This window comes from Schistocerca gregaria, chromosome 5 (genome assembly GCF_023897955.1).
Source record: "Schistocerca gregaria isolate iqSchGreg1 chromosome 5, iqSchGreg1.2, whole genome shotgun sequence".
Classification (NCBI taxonomy): domain Eukaryota; kingdom Metazoa; phylum Arthropoda; class Insecta; order Orthoptera; family Acrididae; genus Schistocerca; species Schistocerca gregaria.
The window spans coordinates 381,736,576-381,755,318 of NC_064924.1; the positions used below are offsets into that span (position 1 = coordinate 381,736,576).

The window sequence follows — 18,743 nt, forward strand, 5'->3', positions numbered from 1 at the left end:
AACTATAACAAGAAGAACCGCCAGAAAGTGGATGACTTCTGGAATGACCTTGAAGAGACGACAAACAAAATTGCCAAACACCATGTAATAATCTTGTTAGGCGACTTTAACGCACAATTAGGCAAAGAGAAAAAATACAGGAAAATCACTGGAATCCATACAGCTCACAAGAGAACTAACAAGAATGGGGAAAGATTGATAAGCTTTTGCGAAAATTTCGGCCTCGTAATTATGTCTACACAATTCAAACAACCCAACAAGAAACTGTATACTTGGAAGTCGCCCAATCTTTGCTTCAAGAAACCGGATGGTTCACTAGAAACTATCACGAAGAATAACTCCCAAATCCTCGCAGGCTATTTCAACAAACTTCTCAACTGCGAAAGACCTACAGAGGATATTCACTACGGGACGTCTACACCAAATCCTGACGCTAAACCGCCAACCATCAACGAAATAGTAGAAATTATCAAGACACTGAAAAACAATAGAGCCCCAGGAGAAGATGGAATTATTGCAGAACTATGGAAACTAAATGATGAAGGATTAACAGGAAAAATTCACAAAATCATATTAAACATTTGGGAAACAGAACAGATCCCTTCTGAACAGAAATGCGCACTCATCCATCCACTCCACAAAAAAGGGGACAAAACTGAACCAAATAATTACAGGGGTATCTCACTCGTACAGGTCACACATAAAATCCTATCAAAAGTTCTCATGACCCACAAATAGGAGAATACCAGGCTGGTTTTCGCAAGGGACGATCATGCATAGAGCAAATATGGAATCTGAAAATGATTCTCCAGATGAGAAACACACGAAACACAGTGGTCACTTTTGTAGATTTTAAAAAGGCCGACGATTCAATAGGCAGAGTAGCGCTCTGCAAGACGCTGGAAGAATTCAGCATTGACAGAAAGACAAGAGCAATCATTCGGGAAACATTAACTGACACGGTCTCCAAGGTTAAATTTATGGGGCATATCTCGGAACCATTTGAAATCCACACTGGAGTGGACAGGGTGACGGACTTTCACCATTACTCTTTAATATCATTCTTGGAAAAATTATCAGGACAAGGAAAAAAGAAGTCAAAGGAATCCAAATTGGCACTAGAAAAGATAATAGATTCAATGTGAAGTGTTTAGCTTTTGCGGATGACCTTGCAATCCTCACAAATAATAGAAAAGAAGCCACTAACGCCATAGGGAAGTTACACGAAATTGCACAAAGAACTGGCCTGCAAATCTCATATGAGAAAACCCAGTACATAGAAAGAGTGCTACAAGACAAATTGCCTATTGTGACAACCCATGGGAAAATCGTACAAGTACCACATTTCAAGTACCTGGGAGAAATCATCCAGCCCTCAGGGATCAACCTAAAGGCCAATGAGAAAAGAATAAAAAAACTACAGAAAGCATATAAACTCACGTAGAACTATTATAACAAAAAGTCCATATCCATTAAAGCAAAATTGAGGCACTACAACACAGTTGTACTTCCGGAGTCACTGTATGCATCTGAAACAACACAAATAGGTGGGCAAACTAAAATCAAAGAAATAGAGAAACAAGAAAGGAAAATTCTCAGGAAAATTTTTGGCCCGATACAAGAGCAAAGAATCTGGAAGAAGATACACAGACAAGATTACGGATACAATAAGGAAAAGAACAATGCGGTTCTACGGACATATCCACAGGATGGATGAAAACAGAATTTCAAAGCGAATTCTTAAAGTCATCAACTCAGGCAGGGGAAAAACAAAATGGATAAAAGAAGTTGAAGAGGACCTCAGACAAGCACACATAACAGTAAACGATGCAGAAAATAGAACTGAATTCAGGAACACCATCAAAGAACATAAATTTGACATCACAACACAGAAGAGACCAGGATGCAAATGGACAGCGGAGCGAAAGAATCAACACAGTGAACACATGAAGAAAATTTGGGCTCAGAAGAAACATAAACAAACATCATAAAGGAATTCAAATTCAAACGCTCTCTTAAATGGGAATAATCGAAAATAATAATAATAGTAACAATAATAATAATTTTAGGTACTACAGATCGTAGTTCGCTTTGCGTGATCCTGTACGGGTCCAAACAATTCAAATAAATAAATAAGCATTTTTACAATGATGAGAATACAGGGTGGCCATTAAGTTTCTTTACAAATGCAATTATTTCATTTTAACTTGAATGAAAAGTTATCTGTTCAAAATACCCACCTGCAGTGGCCGATACGCCTCCATGCTCTTCAACTCACCCGCTGTAGCAACTGCAGTGTCACATCCTTCGCCTTTAAGTACACTCGCCTGCAGTCCATCGACCACATATAATTTTTTATATCCACCACAGGTAGTTGTCTGGTGAGGTCCAGACTTCGAGGCAGTGAAGGATAAGGGCCGGGTGAATTTAGGGACCCAAGTGTCGTCCCCCATCCAAAAAAGATCATTCAAGTGTTGTGAATGACATGTGGGAAATGGACTGGAGCTCCATTATGCTGGTAAACAAAAAATGGCTCTGAGCACTATGGAACTTAACTTCTCAGGCCACCAGTCCCGTAGAACTTAGAACTACTTAACCCTAGCTAACCTAAGGACATCACACACATCCATGACCGAGGCAGGATTCGAACCTGCGACCGTAGCTGTCTCGCAGTTCCAGACTGTAGCGCCTAGAACCGCCCGGCCACCCTGGCCGGCGTTGGTAAACAGCCGTGGCGTTCATGCCCAAAGCCTCAAGTTGCTGAAAAAGCCAAACATTCAATATCTCCAGATAAGTAATGTGGGGCACTAAACCCTCAAAGACGTACGTACCACCAATGTTTTCTTCAATCATCCCCGTCCTAAGTATGACCTATGGAGGATCGTTCTCAGTGTCTTGGTAAGTTTCTGGGTCTTCCTTTGCTCTTATGAAACTCTGATAAGTAGCACATTCAGCAGAGGAAAGAATGCACTTCCGAGAAGGCCTCTAACATCTTACATGCTTCCTCCTGGCACTTTGTCCTAGTCCATTAGCTCAGTGATGGCCGTTGATGGGAATGTTTGCAGGCCTAAGTTCTTTTACGGTGGAGTTGCTTTGTCCTCATTTTAATTCCGATTCTGACGCACACGTTTTGATGGACTTGTAGGGTAAAAACATCATTGAACCTCTAATTACAGCACAGGGATGACCAGGGTGGGGACATCGAAAAACACTTCCTAGGCGAAAAGATTTCTTCTCCCACCAGATCCAAGTCGGACGTCTTCGTGCCTTCTACCGAACCGTTCAATAAACCTGCCCATCACCTATGTCATATTTTCTTTGTGCTCCAGTTCATTGACCCACACACTTATCACGCAGCACTCCTTCAAAGCGACATCGCTGGTATCTGCCATAGTTCTTTGCCAAATACCGAAAGGGGAACAATTAACTGCTCAACTTACAGGCATTATTCTCTTCCCTGGGCCAGTCACGTGGCAGTTAAAGGGCATCACATTGCAATTCACGTGAGCAGCACTGTGGCCATATCAGTAATTGGGATTGGAGATTCATATCGTAAATATCTTACCATCTTACACCGTTATATGCGTTTATTTCACGTCTTAAGTGATTTTCTGGCGACGCTGTCGAATGGACACAATGAAAAAATATAAAATCATGATATTATGCCAACATATGTTCTACTTTCAAGGTTTCACCAGCTTTTAAATTAATTGGAAGCTAAAACTCGACTTCCTGCCAGTCCTGCCCCAGACTCTACATAACTTGACATAGCACCCCATTTGCGTGACATCTATACTTCTTTCTGGTATATTCTGCGTCTGGTATGAAAGCCTGTGCTATTGTGAGACGTATTTGAATCATTAGGAACAATTTGATGGAAGGTGGACTAGAAGCAATGGTACTGCTCTCTGGTCCTTTCGCACATCGTCATTGCACAGTTCGTCTCCTGTGGTGCAGTGAAAGGACCATCCGTAGGTATGGCAAACTTAAAGTTGGTTTTGGTGGCGATAGAACATTCTACCTTGGGGTTGGTGAAGACTGCGTGTACCTGCGGCGACGAGTTGAAAAGAGTTGAAGAGGGGCATGTGTCGGAGCATAACGTTCGGGCAACGACTTACAGAACCAACTCAGAGATCTTTGCATAGGGAACAACAGTCTACATTGACTTTGGGAAGATGAAGAAAGCAGACTACACTCACATCACCCGGCCGTTACTCGAATGTTATGCAAATTGGCTCTTCACACAGGTCACAATTTATTATGATCGTCAACTTTACATATTCAAGAATATCCTGCCTGTTCCTTGATTTCTGCTAATTTTCCTAATTTTGTCTGTGTCGGTTCTAGGCGCTACAGTCTGGAACCGAGCGACCGCTACGGTCGCAGGTTCGAATCCTGCCTCGGGCACGGATGTATGTGATGGCCTTAGGTTAGTTAGGTTTAATTAGTTCTAAGTTCTAGGCGACTGATGACGTCAGAAGTTAAGTCGCATAGTTCTCAGAGCCATTTGAACCATTTGTCTGTGTCGCTTCTTATCACCAGCAATTCAACAAAGAATTTATTTTGTATATCTTAAGTCGATTCTTCTGGTTGTATGCATCGTGTGACAACCGCGATGAAATACTATCGTTCCTGATTTTTTCCTCCAAAACGTTTCTTGCTGTTATTTGTGTAGCAGCTCTTAATATCTGGACGGTTTGTAGCGAAAAGCAGGAAGACCTTCAGAGGATCGACGATTGGCGCAAGTGAATGGGGAGCTTCTCTTAAACTACCGTCCCATCATGGCTGCGCAGTATTTAAATAAATTTCGTAAGTCGAAAACCAGATGAAGATTTTAACAGCCTTCTTCCGTATACGGGAATTGAATTGTAATGAAGGTTTCCATGTGGTTTCCGCCACGACCACCGTTTCTGATTCCTCTCGATATTCTCTTATGGAACACATTAATTCGTTAGTGTAGAAACAACAGATGAAACCAAAGAGGGTATGCTGGCTAGCGTTCAATTTGTTTAATCCTTTGATTGCTACACATTAGGAATCTTACAGAGTGTACCCTTGGGGCACATACATCAAGATTGGTAGGCATCACATAGTCTGTAATCGTTAGTCTTTGTTCGGCATCCACTTTTAATGTTTAATTCGCACGCCACGAGGAGCATTAAAAAATTGAGACATTCTTATTGTATATAAAGTCAATTATTCTTCCTTGTAACGTAAAATAAAGAACTGGTTTTGTTAGCTACTTTGCTTGGTACTGTCGTACCGTCTTGTTCTCCATTTCTTACCACGCTACGCTCAAAGTAGCTCCTGTCACAGCTTGCCCACTTCAGCCACCTGTAGCCGAAGTTTCTCTTTGATCTTAGAAGTTAGTGACTTCTGGTATTTAGCAGTCGTTTAATTTTTATAGTCGCTATACTATTTTTAAGTTGTGAAGAATAAAGTATAACTCATTTGTTTTGTTTTATTGTAGGCAGGTGGCATTGGCGGACCTTGTGATTGTGAATAAGGTGGACCTCGCGACACGCGAGCAAATCGACGCTTTGCGTACGGAGATCTCGTGAGTATAGTACACATTATAATGCCTCCGTCTGTCGTAGAAACCAAATACAGTGTGCTCTTTTTTATCTATCCCAGTTTTTGTGCTAGGTATTTTCCCCTCATCTCCAAAAATATAGCCGTATAGAACGATTACTACTTTCCTTGTTACTGTGTAGTGCATATACAGATGATGCGTCAAAAATCAATCAGGACGAAATCTTGGATTCTCTCTTGATTCAGATCAGCGCGTGAGATGTGGCTGAAACGAAACCTGTATGGTATGCTTTTTTGTAAATCACAGATTTTAGATAAGAAACAAAGACATCGTTATAGATGAGAAGTGTTCACCGACCAGTTAAACTGTAATTCAAATGACAGAGCTCTGCTACTGAGTTGGGGTATGCAGCAAGTAAAGAACGAGTTTTGTTTTAGATATTTGGAAATACATTGTAGTATTTTTAATAGATTTTAATTCTTTTCGGTTTTATTCTTTTGTGGCTCATACGAAACTACTGCTTATCAACCAAGATTTTATTAGTCTTCCTGAATTCAGACGACGTTGAAAGTGTACTTACTCAAAAACTTAAGCCTCCTATATTAATGAGCTTTTTAATGTAATTTGTATCGTTGCTGCGTGTCCGCGTTGTTGAAAAATTTAACTTGATCGGTCACCTGAGTACTTTCCGTCACGATGGGTTCTGCGAATCATGACCAGGGCGATGAATGAGTGATCTCCCCTATTTCTTATACATCCCGCTCAGCGGTGAGGCTTCGTAAGAATTCTAAGCGGCAGGCGCAGCGGTACATACTCGGCCACCGTAGCGGTACATACTCGACCACAGTATTAAATAGTATAGTTATGGCTTTTGCAATTTTAATTTCTGACTTTGTGAAAACATACTTACTGCTAGATTTTCCACGCGAACTATGGTAGCACGATCAGACTGCCCTTCGTGACTCACTATGGCACAGCATTCTTATCCTTGGATCGTGTTCATTAGCGTGCTATTCTCCACGCCTATCAGCTAACTTTACAACGATAATTGATTTTACCTTACAATTAGACTCTACAGCGATTGTTACAGTAAGCAGTGAAAAGTGTTACTCTGAATTCGTAAAAACTGTAGTTCGCTTTAAGTACAGTTTGCTTAAGCTATGTTCATAATGGCGGTTTCATCTGATACTCTGTAACAAATGTTTGTTTACAATGTATTCATGCCTTATGACTGAGCGATTTGGGCACAGATCACCGTCGGTTATTGCAAACGTTGTTTGCTTCGTTATCTGTTCTAATAGAGAGAGATCCGAGCCCAGGCAGAGGCTTATCCGCAGTCGCTCTTCCCACGAACCGTGCGCGACTTGAACGGAAAAAGGGGGGAAGCGACACCAGTGTAAAGATAGCGTAAAGTGGCTTCTGGAGTATAGATGTAGACATAAATATAATAAAGAATAATTATTTTTCGTGTATTGACACCCTATATTTTTCTTTTCTCTTTGTGTTGTAGCATTTATTATGTCTCGGCAGCTTAATGAGTCTGGGAGGAGAAGCGATAATGGAATATCCTGTGACGGTGTTCGCTTGAAGCATGATTAAAGCCTGATCTCTTTTCTGAGGAAGCATTGATGGTCATCCCCGCGAAAATAAAAAAAAAAAAAAATCTAAGGGACTGAGCACGTGGGTGCTTCTTAACGTACCTAAGGCATTATTCTATCCGTGCATTGCTACTCTTACTCTTAAGGAAGAGATACGTTACCTCCACACATTAGTCATTATTTGTTTCAGAATAGTGTTTGCTGATTTTGTGGCATCCCTCTTCATTCTGTTATACAGCATTTTCTAAAAGATAAGCACTACAGGGAAAAGAGGAAAATAGAAAGCGGAAAGTAGAGCAAAATTCAAATGACCGTCACCAAAAGTTAGAATTGCACCATTGCTATAGGAAAGAAGCACTCCCCAGTAATTCAAATATTTAAAAAGTGTAATGCATTAGACCAATAATGTAAGTGGCGTGTTTCGTGGCGGTAATCTTTAGTAAAATGTTCTCTGGCATCTAGTCGCATCAAGTAACGCGACATTAATTTTAATAAATCGCGTTTATAAAAGTCGTTTTAATATCATTAATTACATTTCAAGAAAATGTTTAAAATGATGTAATTCAACGCCGGACGCAGTGGTTCAGAAACAAAATATTTCAAATGAGAAAAACGACAACAAAATGAAATAGAACAGTAAAATGAATGTTGTATAGGTGTTCAAAATAACAGTTCACTGCTATTTGTTTAAACTTGTGCATTTGATTGCTGGTAAATTGGACACACCATAAGGAAAGTTCGAAACACCGCTTTTCCCCGTTTCTATTGAATCGATGTGACAACTTATTGCTCCGCTAAATCACGAGATAATATTAAAAATTCTGTTTTATTTTGAGGCAAAAAACTTGTTTCCTTAGCTCAATTAATCAGTGAAACTGTTCTTAAATCTTCCCCAAAAAGTTACCAATGTTGTGCTTTCCCCTTTTTCAAGGACAGCTACACGGCCTGTGCTAATGAACTCGTAGACAGGGAAAAGTGCCTGTTCTTTATCTGATGCTGAATTTTCCATGTCGTTTGCAATTGGCAGTTTTTTTCAGTGTCTCCTCATCCTATTTTGATTAATTTGAAACTGCCACACTGACAGTAATACCCGAAAAATGAAAGATAGCTTCAGTATATTTGTCTGTTTGGCCACTATCGTAGTGTCCGAGACTGGAGCCAATGCTGTGGGTATAAAGAGACTTACTGCTGTTCAAAACTTGTCAGGAGGAGGTCCAACATTCCTGTGAAGATTATCAGCGTAACGCTGGTAACGTCGATGTTCACTTAACAACGGACTTCTCAGCACCGACAAGGACAAAAATAAAGTGTCGTGAGAAACAACACGCAACAGTTTTGCTCTGCAACTGCAGAAAGTCAGCTTTATCATGTAAATGTGTAAACAAACTTATCGCCGCTGGAATCTGTCCGCCGCTGGGGAGAGCGCTGTTAATGGTTTGTTGCAAGGGTATCTATAGTAGACAGTCTGTCGTCTGTTAGCGTTAGCTTGCACTCAGGTACTTGGACTGGTACGGTACCGGTACTTGAAGCTAGTTTAGTTTGAGGCACAATCAGCGTAGTGTGACAAAGAAATGAAGATTTTACTGTAATTGTATGGTCAAAATTCACACAATTAAATTAAAATTTGTTAAGCGAATAATATACGAGGTCGAATTTGCCCCTTTATTTAGCGAAATTGTGGCTGCATATGCGAAGTCAACATATCCACTCCTACCGGCGGACCACTCTTGGACCTGCCCTTCCTGATCTTCCGGTCGCAGCGCGGCACGCCGCTACTGTCAGTCCGTCCACGACGCACGAGGAACAAACTGTCATTCGTTTTCTATAGAGCAAGGGAAGAACGCCCATCGAAAACCACATGGGAATGCTGTCCACGTATGGGGAAAAGTGTATCGCTTTGGTAAATGTGAGGTGGCGATGTTCTGAGTTCGCAAAAGGCGGTGAAGACTTAGATGAGAGTGAGCGTTCAGGGAGGCCGCGTTTATCACTGACTGACATTTCCCCCGTGGATGCAAATCGGCGTGTGCACACCAAGGTCATTTCCCAGCAGCTTGCTATTTCGTGTGGGAGTCTTTAAGACACCGACGTTAGGGCACCGGAAGATTTCATGTCGGTGGATGGCTAAGCAGTTGGATGATATGATAAATGGCATCTGCAACGGTATGCTGAGGAGGGTGACAGTTTTCTGGATCTCATTGTTTCTGATTATGAAAGGTGAATACTGTACGTTACGTTGGAATCGAAGCAACAGAGCCTGAGCATGGTGTAGAAACATTCGTGTTCACCTGTGACAAATAAATAAATAAATCCGTTCAGTGCCATCTGTTGGCAAAGTGGTGTTAACGGTCTTCTGGGAACGTCTTGGTCAGCCCCTGCTGGATTTCATGCCACTAGATGCAACCATTAATTCCGACAGCTATTGTCCTTCACTGTCACGGCTGAGGGTCGCCATCAAGGAGAAGCGCTGATGGATTGTCGATGTCAACATCATGGTTATCCTCAATGACAGTGCGAGACAACATGCGGCAATCAGAACCGATGACAAATTCCCGTCACAGGGAGAGTCTGTACCACGTACCATACAGTCCAGACCTTGCCTGTAGTGATTTATACGTTTTCGGTCCGCTGAAGAAGTTCCTGGTAGGACAGCAATTCATTTGCAACGATGAATTCAAGAGAGCAGTTCGACCGGGGGCCCACAGTCAGCCAGACTAATCCTACCACAGCGGCATTCCAGATGTAGTGCTGCGATGGGATAAATGTCTTAATCGGTGTGCAGACTAAGTGGAAAAATAGTGTAAGGTACGCAGAATAATACATATATTTATAATTACCTGTATATACCGTTTTTCAGCTGATAAAAATAGGGGCAGAGACTTTTTGATTCACCCTCACATTAATTAATAAGTATTCAATTTTTTTATAACCATTTTCTGTGTGTTATCGGGGCGAGAGAGAGAGAGAGAGACACTGAGGGCCGATATGTTACTCTTTATGTACCGAAGTAATTTTGATTGTTTTTATTGTGATGTATTTGCTTTCAACATGCGATTATTCATTTTCACCAAGGTGAAGGTGACCGTTAGATAGATTCCTTTGTGTATACAAGGATGTCATTAGCGTTGGCACACTTCGGCTGGGAGGTAGTTGGCGGTTAGGGTCAGACCAGGTGATGGCAATCTAAGATATCTGTACACTCGTCCGAAGAGTTATGTATTTTTTTGGAAACGTCTAGTAAGGATGGCAACAGAAAATAGCGCCAGCAATAACAATACGGCACGTTTTGAACACGTATAGACGAGCGCGTTAACGCGCCACTTCTGGGATAAGGGCGGCGACTTAGCCCCTGATCGAATAGGGCTGGTGAGATGCTTAGCCTGGATGTGGTTTTTAGGCGGTTTCCCATAACGAACTAGGTAAATAATGGGCTGGTATCTGTCACGCCTCCGATACAGGATACGCAAACATTAAGAAAACGTTCTCCCACCTGACCACGATATCTACTATAGGCGCTGGCAGATGGGTTCACGACATCGGTCCCGCGGCAAATGTTGACGTCAGCAAGGGAATTCGGCCACTAACATTGCTCCAATCTATATAAAATTGGCGACCCCGTAGAGAAACGCCGTTCTAGGCGCTACAGTCTGGAACCGCGCGACCGCTACGGTCGCAGGTTCGAATCCTGCCTCGGGCATGGGTGTGTGTGATGTCCTTAGGTTAGTTAGATTTAAGTAGTTCTACGTTCTAGGGAACTGATGACCTCAGAAGTTAAGTCCCATAGTGCTCAGAGCCATTTGAACCCGTAGAGAAACGAAAAACGGCAAAGAAGATGAAGATGAAGGATACTAACTTAGATAATGCATTGTGTTCAGTGCAGACTAAAAAAAAGGATGGAAATACGAATTCGCTCCAGGAACGTAACATTAAAGGAGGAATTAGTCTTAATTATTACCTTGCGGATGATGAAAGTATTACTAGCAAATAGGACGTAAGACTTAGGGACAAGTACATGAAAAAGTACATGCGAAGTGATTTGAATTTAAAAAGAAAAATGTCAAAACAAATCACCTTCCCACAAAGGCATTTTGTTAGTATGAAAATTGGCGGTTTGTAGTAAAGATTATTAAACCATCTACCGAATTTGTGGTTAGAAAACATTCTGAACCCAGTGTTTTGCCTTTTTACGGGCAGTGGTCTCCCCGTAGTGACCTCGATGCTGACTGGTGGAAAGCACTACAGTTCACTATGACGTGCCTCGTACAGGCTATTAGTCATGGATAACAGAGAGGCCGATGACTGAGTAGGAGAGAAAGTGGCAGGACGTCACGAACAACAAACTGCGGTCAGTCAAGCCGACAACATGGCCATGACGCATTTCCAGTGTGAAGAGAGGCACAAAGACTAGACTTCGTATCGGATACTGCCCAATGACGCTTGCTGATCTTCTTCAACAAGAAGACCCATCGAATGCAGTGTTTGTGGAAAAACAGTCACAGTGCATCATATTTTAACATCTTGTACTTTGTATCTTTGACCTTCCAAGGTACTTAGTCACAATTATTGGCGATAATGATGCGATACTTGTGTGGCATTAGGGCTCCTCCCAAATTTAATTGCACGGAGGCTTTTATGTATTACAGAACAGCTGGATCATCCTATTAGTTACTAGATCAATAGCCCTATACACTCCCTAAACCAATTTTGTCAGCAGAGGAGAATGTTGTACCTTGAGGATAGCGTACCAAGGATCAGGTGGTGTTTTTTTGATCGCTATTTCCATCTAATGACTGATTTTACAATTACATGTAGGAAAGCGCAGTAAAAACAAACTCACAGTTTTCGCCAATTTCTACAGTTTTTGTTGTTGTTAGACAGGAGATTGGGATTTGTGCAACATTTGTGAATGTTCGAGTTCTGCACATATATGTCTTGTATAGTATATTAAAAGTATTAGGAATATACAGTTAATTCTTTAGGTACATAATTTTATGTTGCTTAAAGTACTACATATTTTGGAACAATCTGCATAACATGTGGAAAAGTAAGCCGTACTTTCTCGGTCGTGCACCATCGTGTATTTGAAACAGGAGGTGGTCTTTTACCGGAACATGTGATACTTTGCAAGTGAACTGAATTTCTTTAATGTCTTAATAATTTAACCCCTCATGAAAATGGAAATTTGTTTTAGTTCCTATTTCAAACTGTATTTAACTTGCAACTGATTTTTGATGACACTTGTGCTTAATTTGATTTCACTTACTGATTACTGGTGTGCACTAGAGTAATAATCTAAGAGAGAGCCGATTAAATACAATATTGACAAGCTTTTCTCGATTAGCAAAGCTTTCAAAATTCAATGGAATATTTGTTTCTAGGCACTTGAAAAATTTGGTACGTGGAACATGTTTAGAAAACCTTGATTTTTGGGAGTAATCTTTTGAAATCTCAGAAAAAGACTGAGGCACACACAAAGTCAATACCTTCATTTAAAAATAAAGTAAGAAGGATGGCTAGAGGCGAAAATCTGAAAAGTAACCCCAGGTTCAAGATTTCCCCACCCCGTCCCCCTCGCGTGCTTTTTAAATGTATGACAGCCGTACAATCTAAGTACTGGTGAATGTATATGTAACACTTTAATGAATAGTTGTAGTAAGTAGTCTTCATTTTTAATTTTAAGAGATGTAAGTACTACTGCCACTATATTGAGAAGGGGTGCTGACGACCTCTCTATTTAGCGCCCAAAATTAAACTCATCTTATCCAACCTCCCCTCACCTCCCTTTTTACCATATCTTTAATGTTCTATACTTTTCTGCATTGTATTGAAGGTCTTGGAAAATCACAGTGTCGTGTCCATTCGATATCAAACCAGAGGATGTAATTGCCAGCAAGGTCAACCGTTCATCAGCGAGGCATTTGTGGTGCTCCGCACTAACGACCCTCGGAAAAGTCATCGAATTCGGGTCCCTTACGCGTATCTGGAGGCAGGTGTTCGCCTGCCAGTGACTGAAGTTTCGCCAGCGGGAAATATAGGAGCAAAGGCGCGTTCAGCTCCGTTGATGCGCAATCTGTTGCGTGATTGGCGTGCCGGGTGTCGGATTCGTGACGCGCCACTCGAGGCGAGGCTGGGGTGAGGGGCTGGCGCGAGCTGCGAGCCGCGAAGGCGGGCGCCGCCGAGTATTGCAACCAGATTACTCCGTAACTCAATCCCGACACGTGCGCCGTCATCAGATTGCCTGCGGCCCTCCCCGGCCGGATCGCTGTTAAACCGAGGCTGAACGAATTACCGCCGCCGCACAGGATACACCGCGTCGTCGCGCCCTTCTGCAGGCACCGCTCCGCCGGTATCCGCACTGTTGGCCCCCAAGTACTTCAGAGGCTTCCCTAGCTCTTCCTGGAGCCCGCTTAGCTCAGATTTGCTTTGTAGAAAAGTCTCCACAGACTGATAACTGCAGGAAGTTGAGGGATCTTTTCAAAAAGGTACACTGTCTAATCACAAGTATCCGTCGACCTATTAGTGGACATTAATATAAGGTCTGAAACTTCCTGGCAGATTAAAACTGTGTGCCGGACCGATCCTCGAAAGGCAAAGGTCCCAAGTTCGAGTCTCGGTCCAGCACACAGTTTTAATCTGCTAGGAAGTTTCATATCAGCGCACACTCCGCTGCAGACTGAAAATCTCATTCTGAACATAAGGTGTGTCAATCATTCGCCTTTGTGAGGGCTTGTACGCTGCTGGGACGCTTTCATTCAGGTGTCTGAATGTCTGTGGAGGAATGACAGCCCATTCTTCCTCAAGAGCCGTAACTAGAAAAGGTTGTGAGTTGGCTGCTGGGGTCTGGGGCGAAGTCGACGTTCTTGCTCATCCCGAAGCTGTTCCAGTGCATTCTAGTCGAGACTCTGATCAAGCCAGTCGATATTAGGAATGTTATTGTCGGCAAACCATTGCCTCGCAGATGACGCAATGCGACAGGGTCCACTGTTGTGCTGACACAAACAATCGTCGTCTCCGAACTGTTACTTCACTATACCCAGTACACAACGCTTTAAATTGTCTTCTTATCCTTCCAAATTTGGCGTGTTATCAAGCGCAGTAATGGGACCATACCCTAACCACGAAGAACACCATAACTCATTTCGAGTTATCCACTGTCCATTGGGGTCTCTCTTTACATCAGTTCAAGTGTCGTTTAGCGCTGACTACAGGAAGGTTTGGCCCTTGTGGTGCTGCTCTCCCATCGAACCCCCACGCTTTTTAACTCCCTGCGCACAACCATCGTTCAAGCTGGACTGCTGGTAGCACTTTGCAAGTGATACCTTCCGTTGATTTTACGCGATTCGTTTAACTACCCTCCACAATCCTCGACGATCCCTGTGAGTACATTATGTCTGGCTGATCTTGGTATAGGTGCACTTGTTTCTTCGCGTTTTCACTTCACAATCTCATCATCAACTGTGAACTTGGGCAGCTTTACAAGATTCAAATGCCCCTGATGAATTTATTGATCAGGTGACAACCAGTGATTAGTCGACGTTCGGAATCTCTGAGCTCTCCTGGCCGACCCTTGCTGCTGTTACTGCTTCTCTGACAACACAATACTCTACGCCTCTCGCGACGCCTAGTGGTCAGTTCCGCATTACGTAGTGGTGTCCGGATACTTTTGTTCAGATAGTGTATTGTGTTGAATGCTCTGAGATATTTTGCAATGATGTCGAGTACAGTTGGCTGTAAGCGCATTACATTGTTGGTGAAAAGAGCGCATTTCGCCAACTCTTATTGCTCTCAGAACTAATTTCCTCGATGAGTTAATGGGTATCTCCCAATATATCAGTGTGGAGTTCAGTCCTCTATTTACAGCCTCACATTAACCTGTGGTTCAAAATGGCTCTGAGCACTATGGGACTTAACTACTCTGGTCATCAGTCCCCTAGAACTTAGAACTACTTAAACCTAACTAACCTAAGGACATCACACACAGCCATGCCCGAGGCAGGATTCGAACCTGCGACCGTAGCAGTCGCGCGGTTCCTGACTGCGCGCATAGAACCGCTAGACCACCGCGGCCGGCCACATTATCCTGTGGATCCTCCCATAAGTCGGTCTGAGGAAGGTCCTATAGGACCAGGTCTATTTAAAAAAAGAAAAGACACTGCTGGGATAAAAATTACTTTCTGGTTGAGGGCAGCCTTACTTAATTGCCCAGGAACAGAACTTCGGATTTGCCATTGAGGAGGGATGAAGTAAAAACTTTGTTTCTGACATTGCCCAGATTCGTATGACACATTGTGTATGACAATCTATATCTGTATGCTAATTTGGGCAGATACGGCGAGAAGCCGGTACTAAATTGGAGCTTCAAGTCTCTCCGCGACACTTGCTAGGATAGCTCAACAACTTGCGCACTATCCTTGGGAAGTGGGTGTCAGGTTTCGAGTCCCGATATGGTACACAGTTTCAACTTGTCACACGTAATCAGCGCACACTATATTCATCTATTAAAAATTAATATTTTCGCTCATGAGTCATACTCGTCTGTTGTACGCAAAACTATAAATTTCTCCCTAAAGAAAGAATAGTGCTTGATAGAAGTTAAGAAGACTCCAATCAAAGTTGAAGGCGCGAGTCAATCATCAGAAGAAAAAAAAAATAAATATTATTACGTGACGGAGCCTTCTTTGTTGCTCAGGAGTTCGTCACTATACCAGGCCTGTGGTAATGATCGATGAATCAGGATGTAGAGCCATTCAAGACGCAATTTAAATTTAATAGTGACATGTTTCAGCAGTAGAACAATTACGCTATGATAGAGCGCTGCATACGCCTACTTTTTCGGGAGTTTGAATGCAGGGTTACAGAGATCTATTAGGAACTATTTCTGCGTAAGACTTACACTACATACGGTGAACCTTCGCTGTTCACAGTGAAAAGACTCAAGACACCGCTTCAGAACTGAGAACGACCTTTTCATTGATTTCTTCGATCATCCCAAGGTTGTGCAAGAGTCCGCAGTCTAACATATAATACTCTTCAGCACTGTAATATCCGTTGTAACACTGAAATTAAGTTAAATATTCCCGTGGCATTAACTTGTTGCGAATAGTATCTCAGTTAGTTAGCTTGTTACATATTCCTTAGATAATTTGAACGAGTGTTTTATCGAAATGACGTGGAGAGAACCAGTTTACGGGATGTGTATCGTATACATGTTTAGTGTTAACATTATTGACGAATTTTTGTATCTCTTAATACGATTTCTGGTCTTGCCGACCAAGACATTATATCGATAGTGCGAGTCCCTATCCCCGCGCTTGTTTTAGGAGCTACTCCATCTTTTATCATTCCTCTTTTTGGCGGAGATGAGCTAGAGAGGGGGACGAATTCCCGGCTGCTACAGTACTAGCTATTTTGTACGAAAAAACTATTTGATTCTCGACTCATGACTTGAGCTTTGAATATATTTCTGTGAATGAAAAACATAAAACCAAGTTACTATAAATAAGAAAGTTTCTCTTGCGGCGTCGAGATAATAATTTGAGGATAATCGCCACCGCTGTGAGAGAAGTGTTGTAAAGTTATCCTCCCATGCCTACAGAATTAAATCAAATGGACATGCTGAGTCATATTTGAAAATGAAATCATGATAATACTGCTAATTGTCAGTAGCCCCGCTATGTTGAAAGCACAATAAATAAAATAAAAAATTCAGTTAGTATTCCATTAGCATTCATATTGATGTATTATTTATTTAATCTAATAACGACATCATCCGTCGTAAGATACAGTATTATTTATCGCAGGACGACCAATTTTTCACAAGATGACATCGCATACGATTTTAGATTATGTACAATTATGATTTACGGAACACTAATAGTTCATTGGCGTTCTGCTTCAAAAGTCAACAGTCCAACTGGATTACCGTATTAGTTGTACAGAAGATGTACCTCAGAAGAATAACAGATTTGAAAACGTGATTTAGTCTACGAAGCTGTGTAGCCATTCAGTCATGGATCACGGTTGATACTAGATATAGAAAGTATCTTGAAGAGGCGTCTGATACGAAAGATCCGGAACACACTATATGAAACCAACGCTTTCCGAAATACATTGTACGTGCTTCAGAATTTTTAGCCGCTCTCTTCGTGCCGGCTTCAGTGGCCGAGCGGTTCTAGGCGCTACAGCCTGGAACCGCGCGACCGCTACGGTCGCAAGTTCGAATCCTGCCTCGGGCATGGATGTGTGTGATGTCCTTAGGTTAGTTAGGTTTAAGTAGTTCTAAGTTCTAGGAGACTGATGACCTCAGAAGTTAAGTCCCATACTGCTCAGAGCCATTTGAACCATCTGAACCGCTCTCTTCGTTGCATGGTGTAGCGCAGGAAGCAGTACGTCGTATAGCATCACTGATCTGTAAATTTCCGTCAATGAAATGGCTGTTAGCGCCTTTGGTTTTTGATGTTATTTTCCGTATTCCTATGGATAGTTCATGTGTTTGGAGGAGACTATGTCCACAACGCATAATTAAAAAACTGTGTGTAAAAAACAAGTTGTATGAGTTATAAATAAGACGTACATTAATTTTCAAATTATAAATTACCAAACCCTGAAATCAGAATTTCAGTTATGGGCCAATTTTTGAGACCTTTTTTTTTTCAAACGAGGGTTGCTGAGTACTCAGTGTAAATTGTACATGTGCTTTCAGCAGGCTCGGCATTTTGTTATATATATATATTATTATTATTTTAAAGGAATCCCGTGTTTGTTAGCTGTCCTTACTTATGTGTACTCGTCTTTACTGCTATAAAAATTTTCCAGTTACTTTGATGTCCATGTAGAATTTATGATTTTGAAGCAGAACTGCAACTTGTGCTTGGAGGCAACTCCACGACAGATGAATTTTTCAGGGATCCTTTCTGGAGTCAAACCTTTTTTTTTTTGAGACGGTAAAGCATGAGACGATTCTCCTCCACTTTTTGTTACATCAAGTGCATGAACACAGTTGCCTTTAATCACTGTTAACATCATACCTTATGTCTGTGGTAACTAAGAAACGAAACTTATTCATGAAGTAAATGCTGCATGTACACTGATGAGCCAAAACATTATTACCACTGTTCAGCGAGAGACTGAATTTCTTATTTCTTCTGTTGGCAAGTGACACAGAAAGTAAATTAGAGGAGATATGAATGGGGAATCATTTCTGGTACGATACGGGCCACAAATAGCGAAATCCACAGACATTGCAAGGTAGATTATTGGGGAGGTGTCGATAAAAATAAGTGACCCACGTATTTAATTACTTGGGTTTCTTCTCATATCAAAAGTTAGACAAGTTAATGGAGGCAAAATGATATTCAAATATTCACATACACAATACACAATAATGGGAACATTTGGCAACTTCTTAATAACATTTAATAGTGGCAACCTGAGCATATGCAAATCTGATGAATCTAACATGAGGGTCGGGGGAAAACTGAGAATAAATAGCGCAAGTACTCATTGGTTGTAGTGAAGGTTGGTAGCATAGAACAGAACTACTGAAGGTAGGAGTATTGAGGATAATGTCACACCTGCTGTGGGTATTCTAAGCAAACTATTCATGACTTCAAGGC

At 41.8% G+C, this 18,743-nt stretch overlaps 1 protein-coding gene across 2 annotated transcripts in view; it reads left to right on the forward strand.

The window, feature by feature from the left end:
• The window catches only part of LOC126272314 (COBW domain-containing protein 1-like), a 489,194-nt gene that overhangs the window by 292,607 nt on the left and 177,844 nt on the right, over window positions 1–18,743 (forward strand). For both annotated transcript variants that reach the window (XM_049975096.1, XM_049975097.1), the window contains exon 7: window positions 5,471–5,557. In XM_049975096.1, coding sequence (XP_049831053.1) covers window positions 5,471–5,557 — 87 coding nt within the window. The remainder of the gene's footprint in view (window positions 1–5,470; window positions 5,558–18,743) is intronic.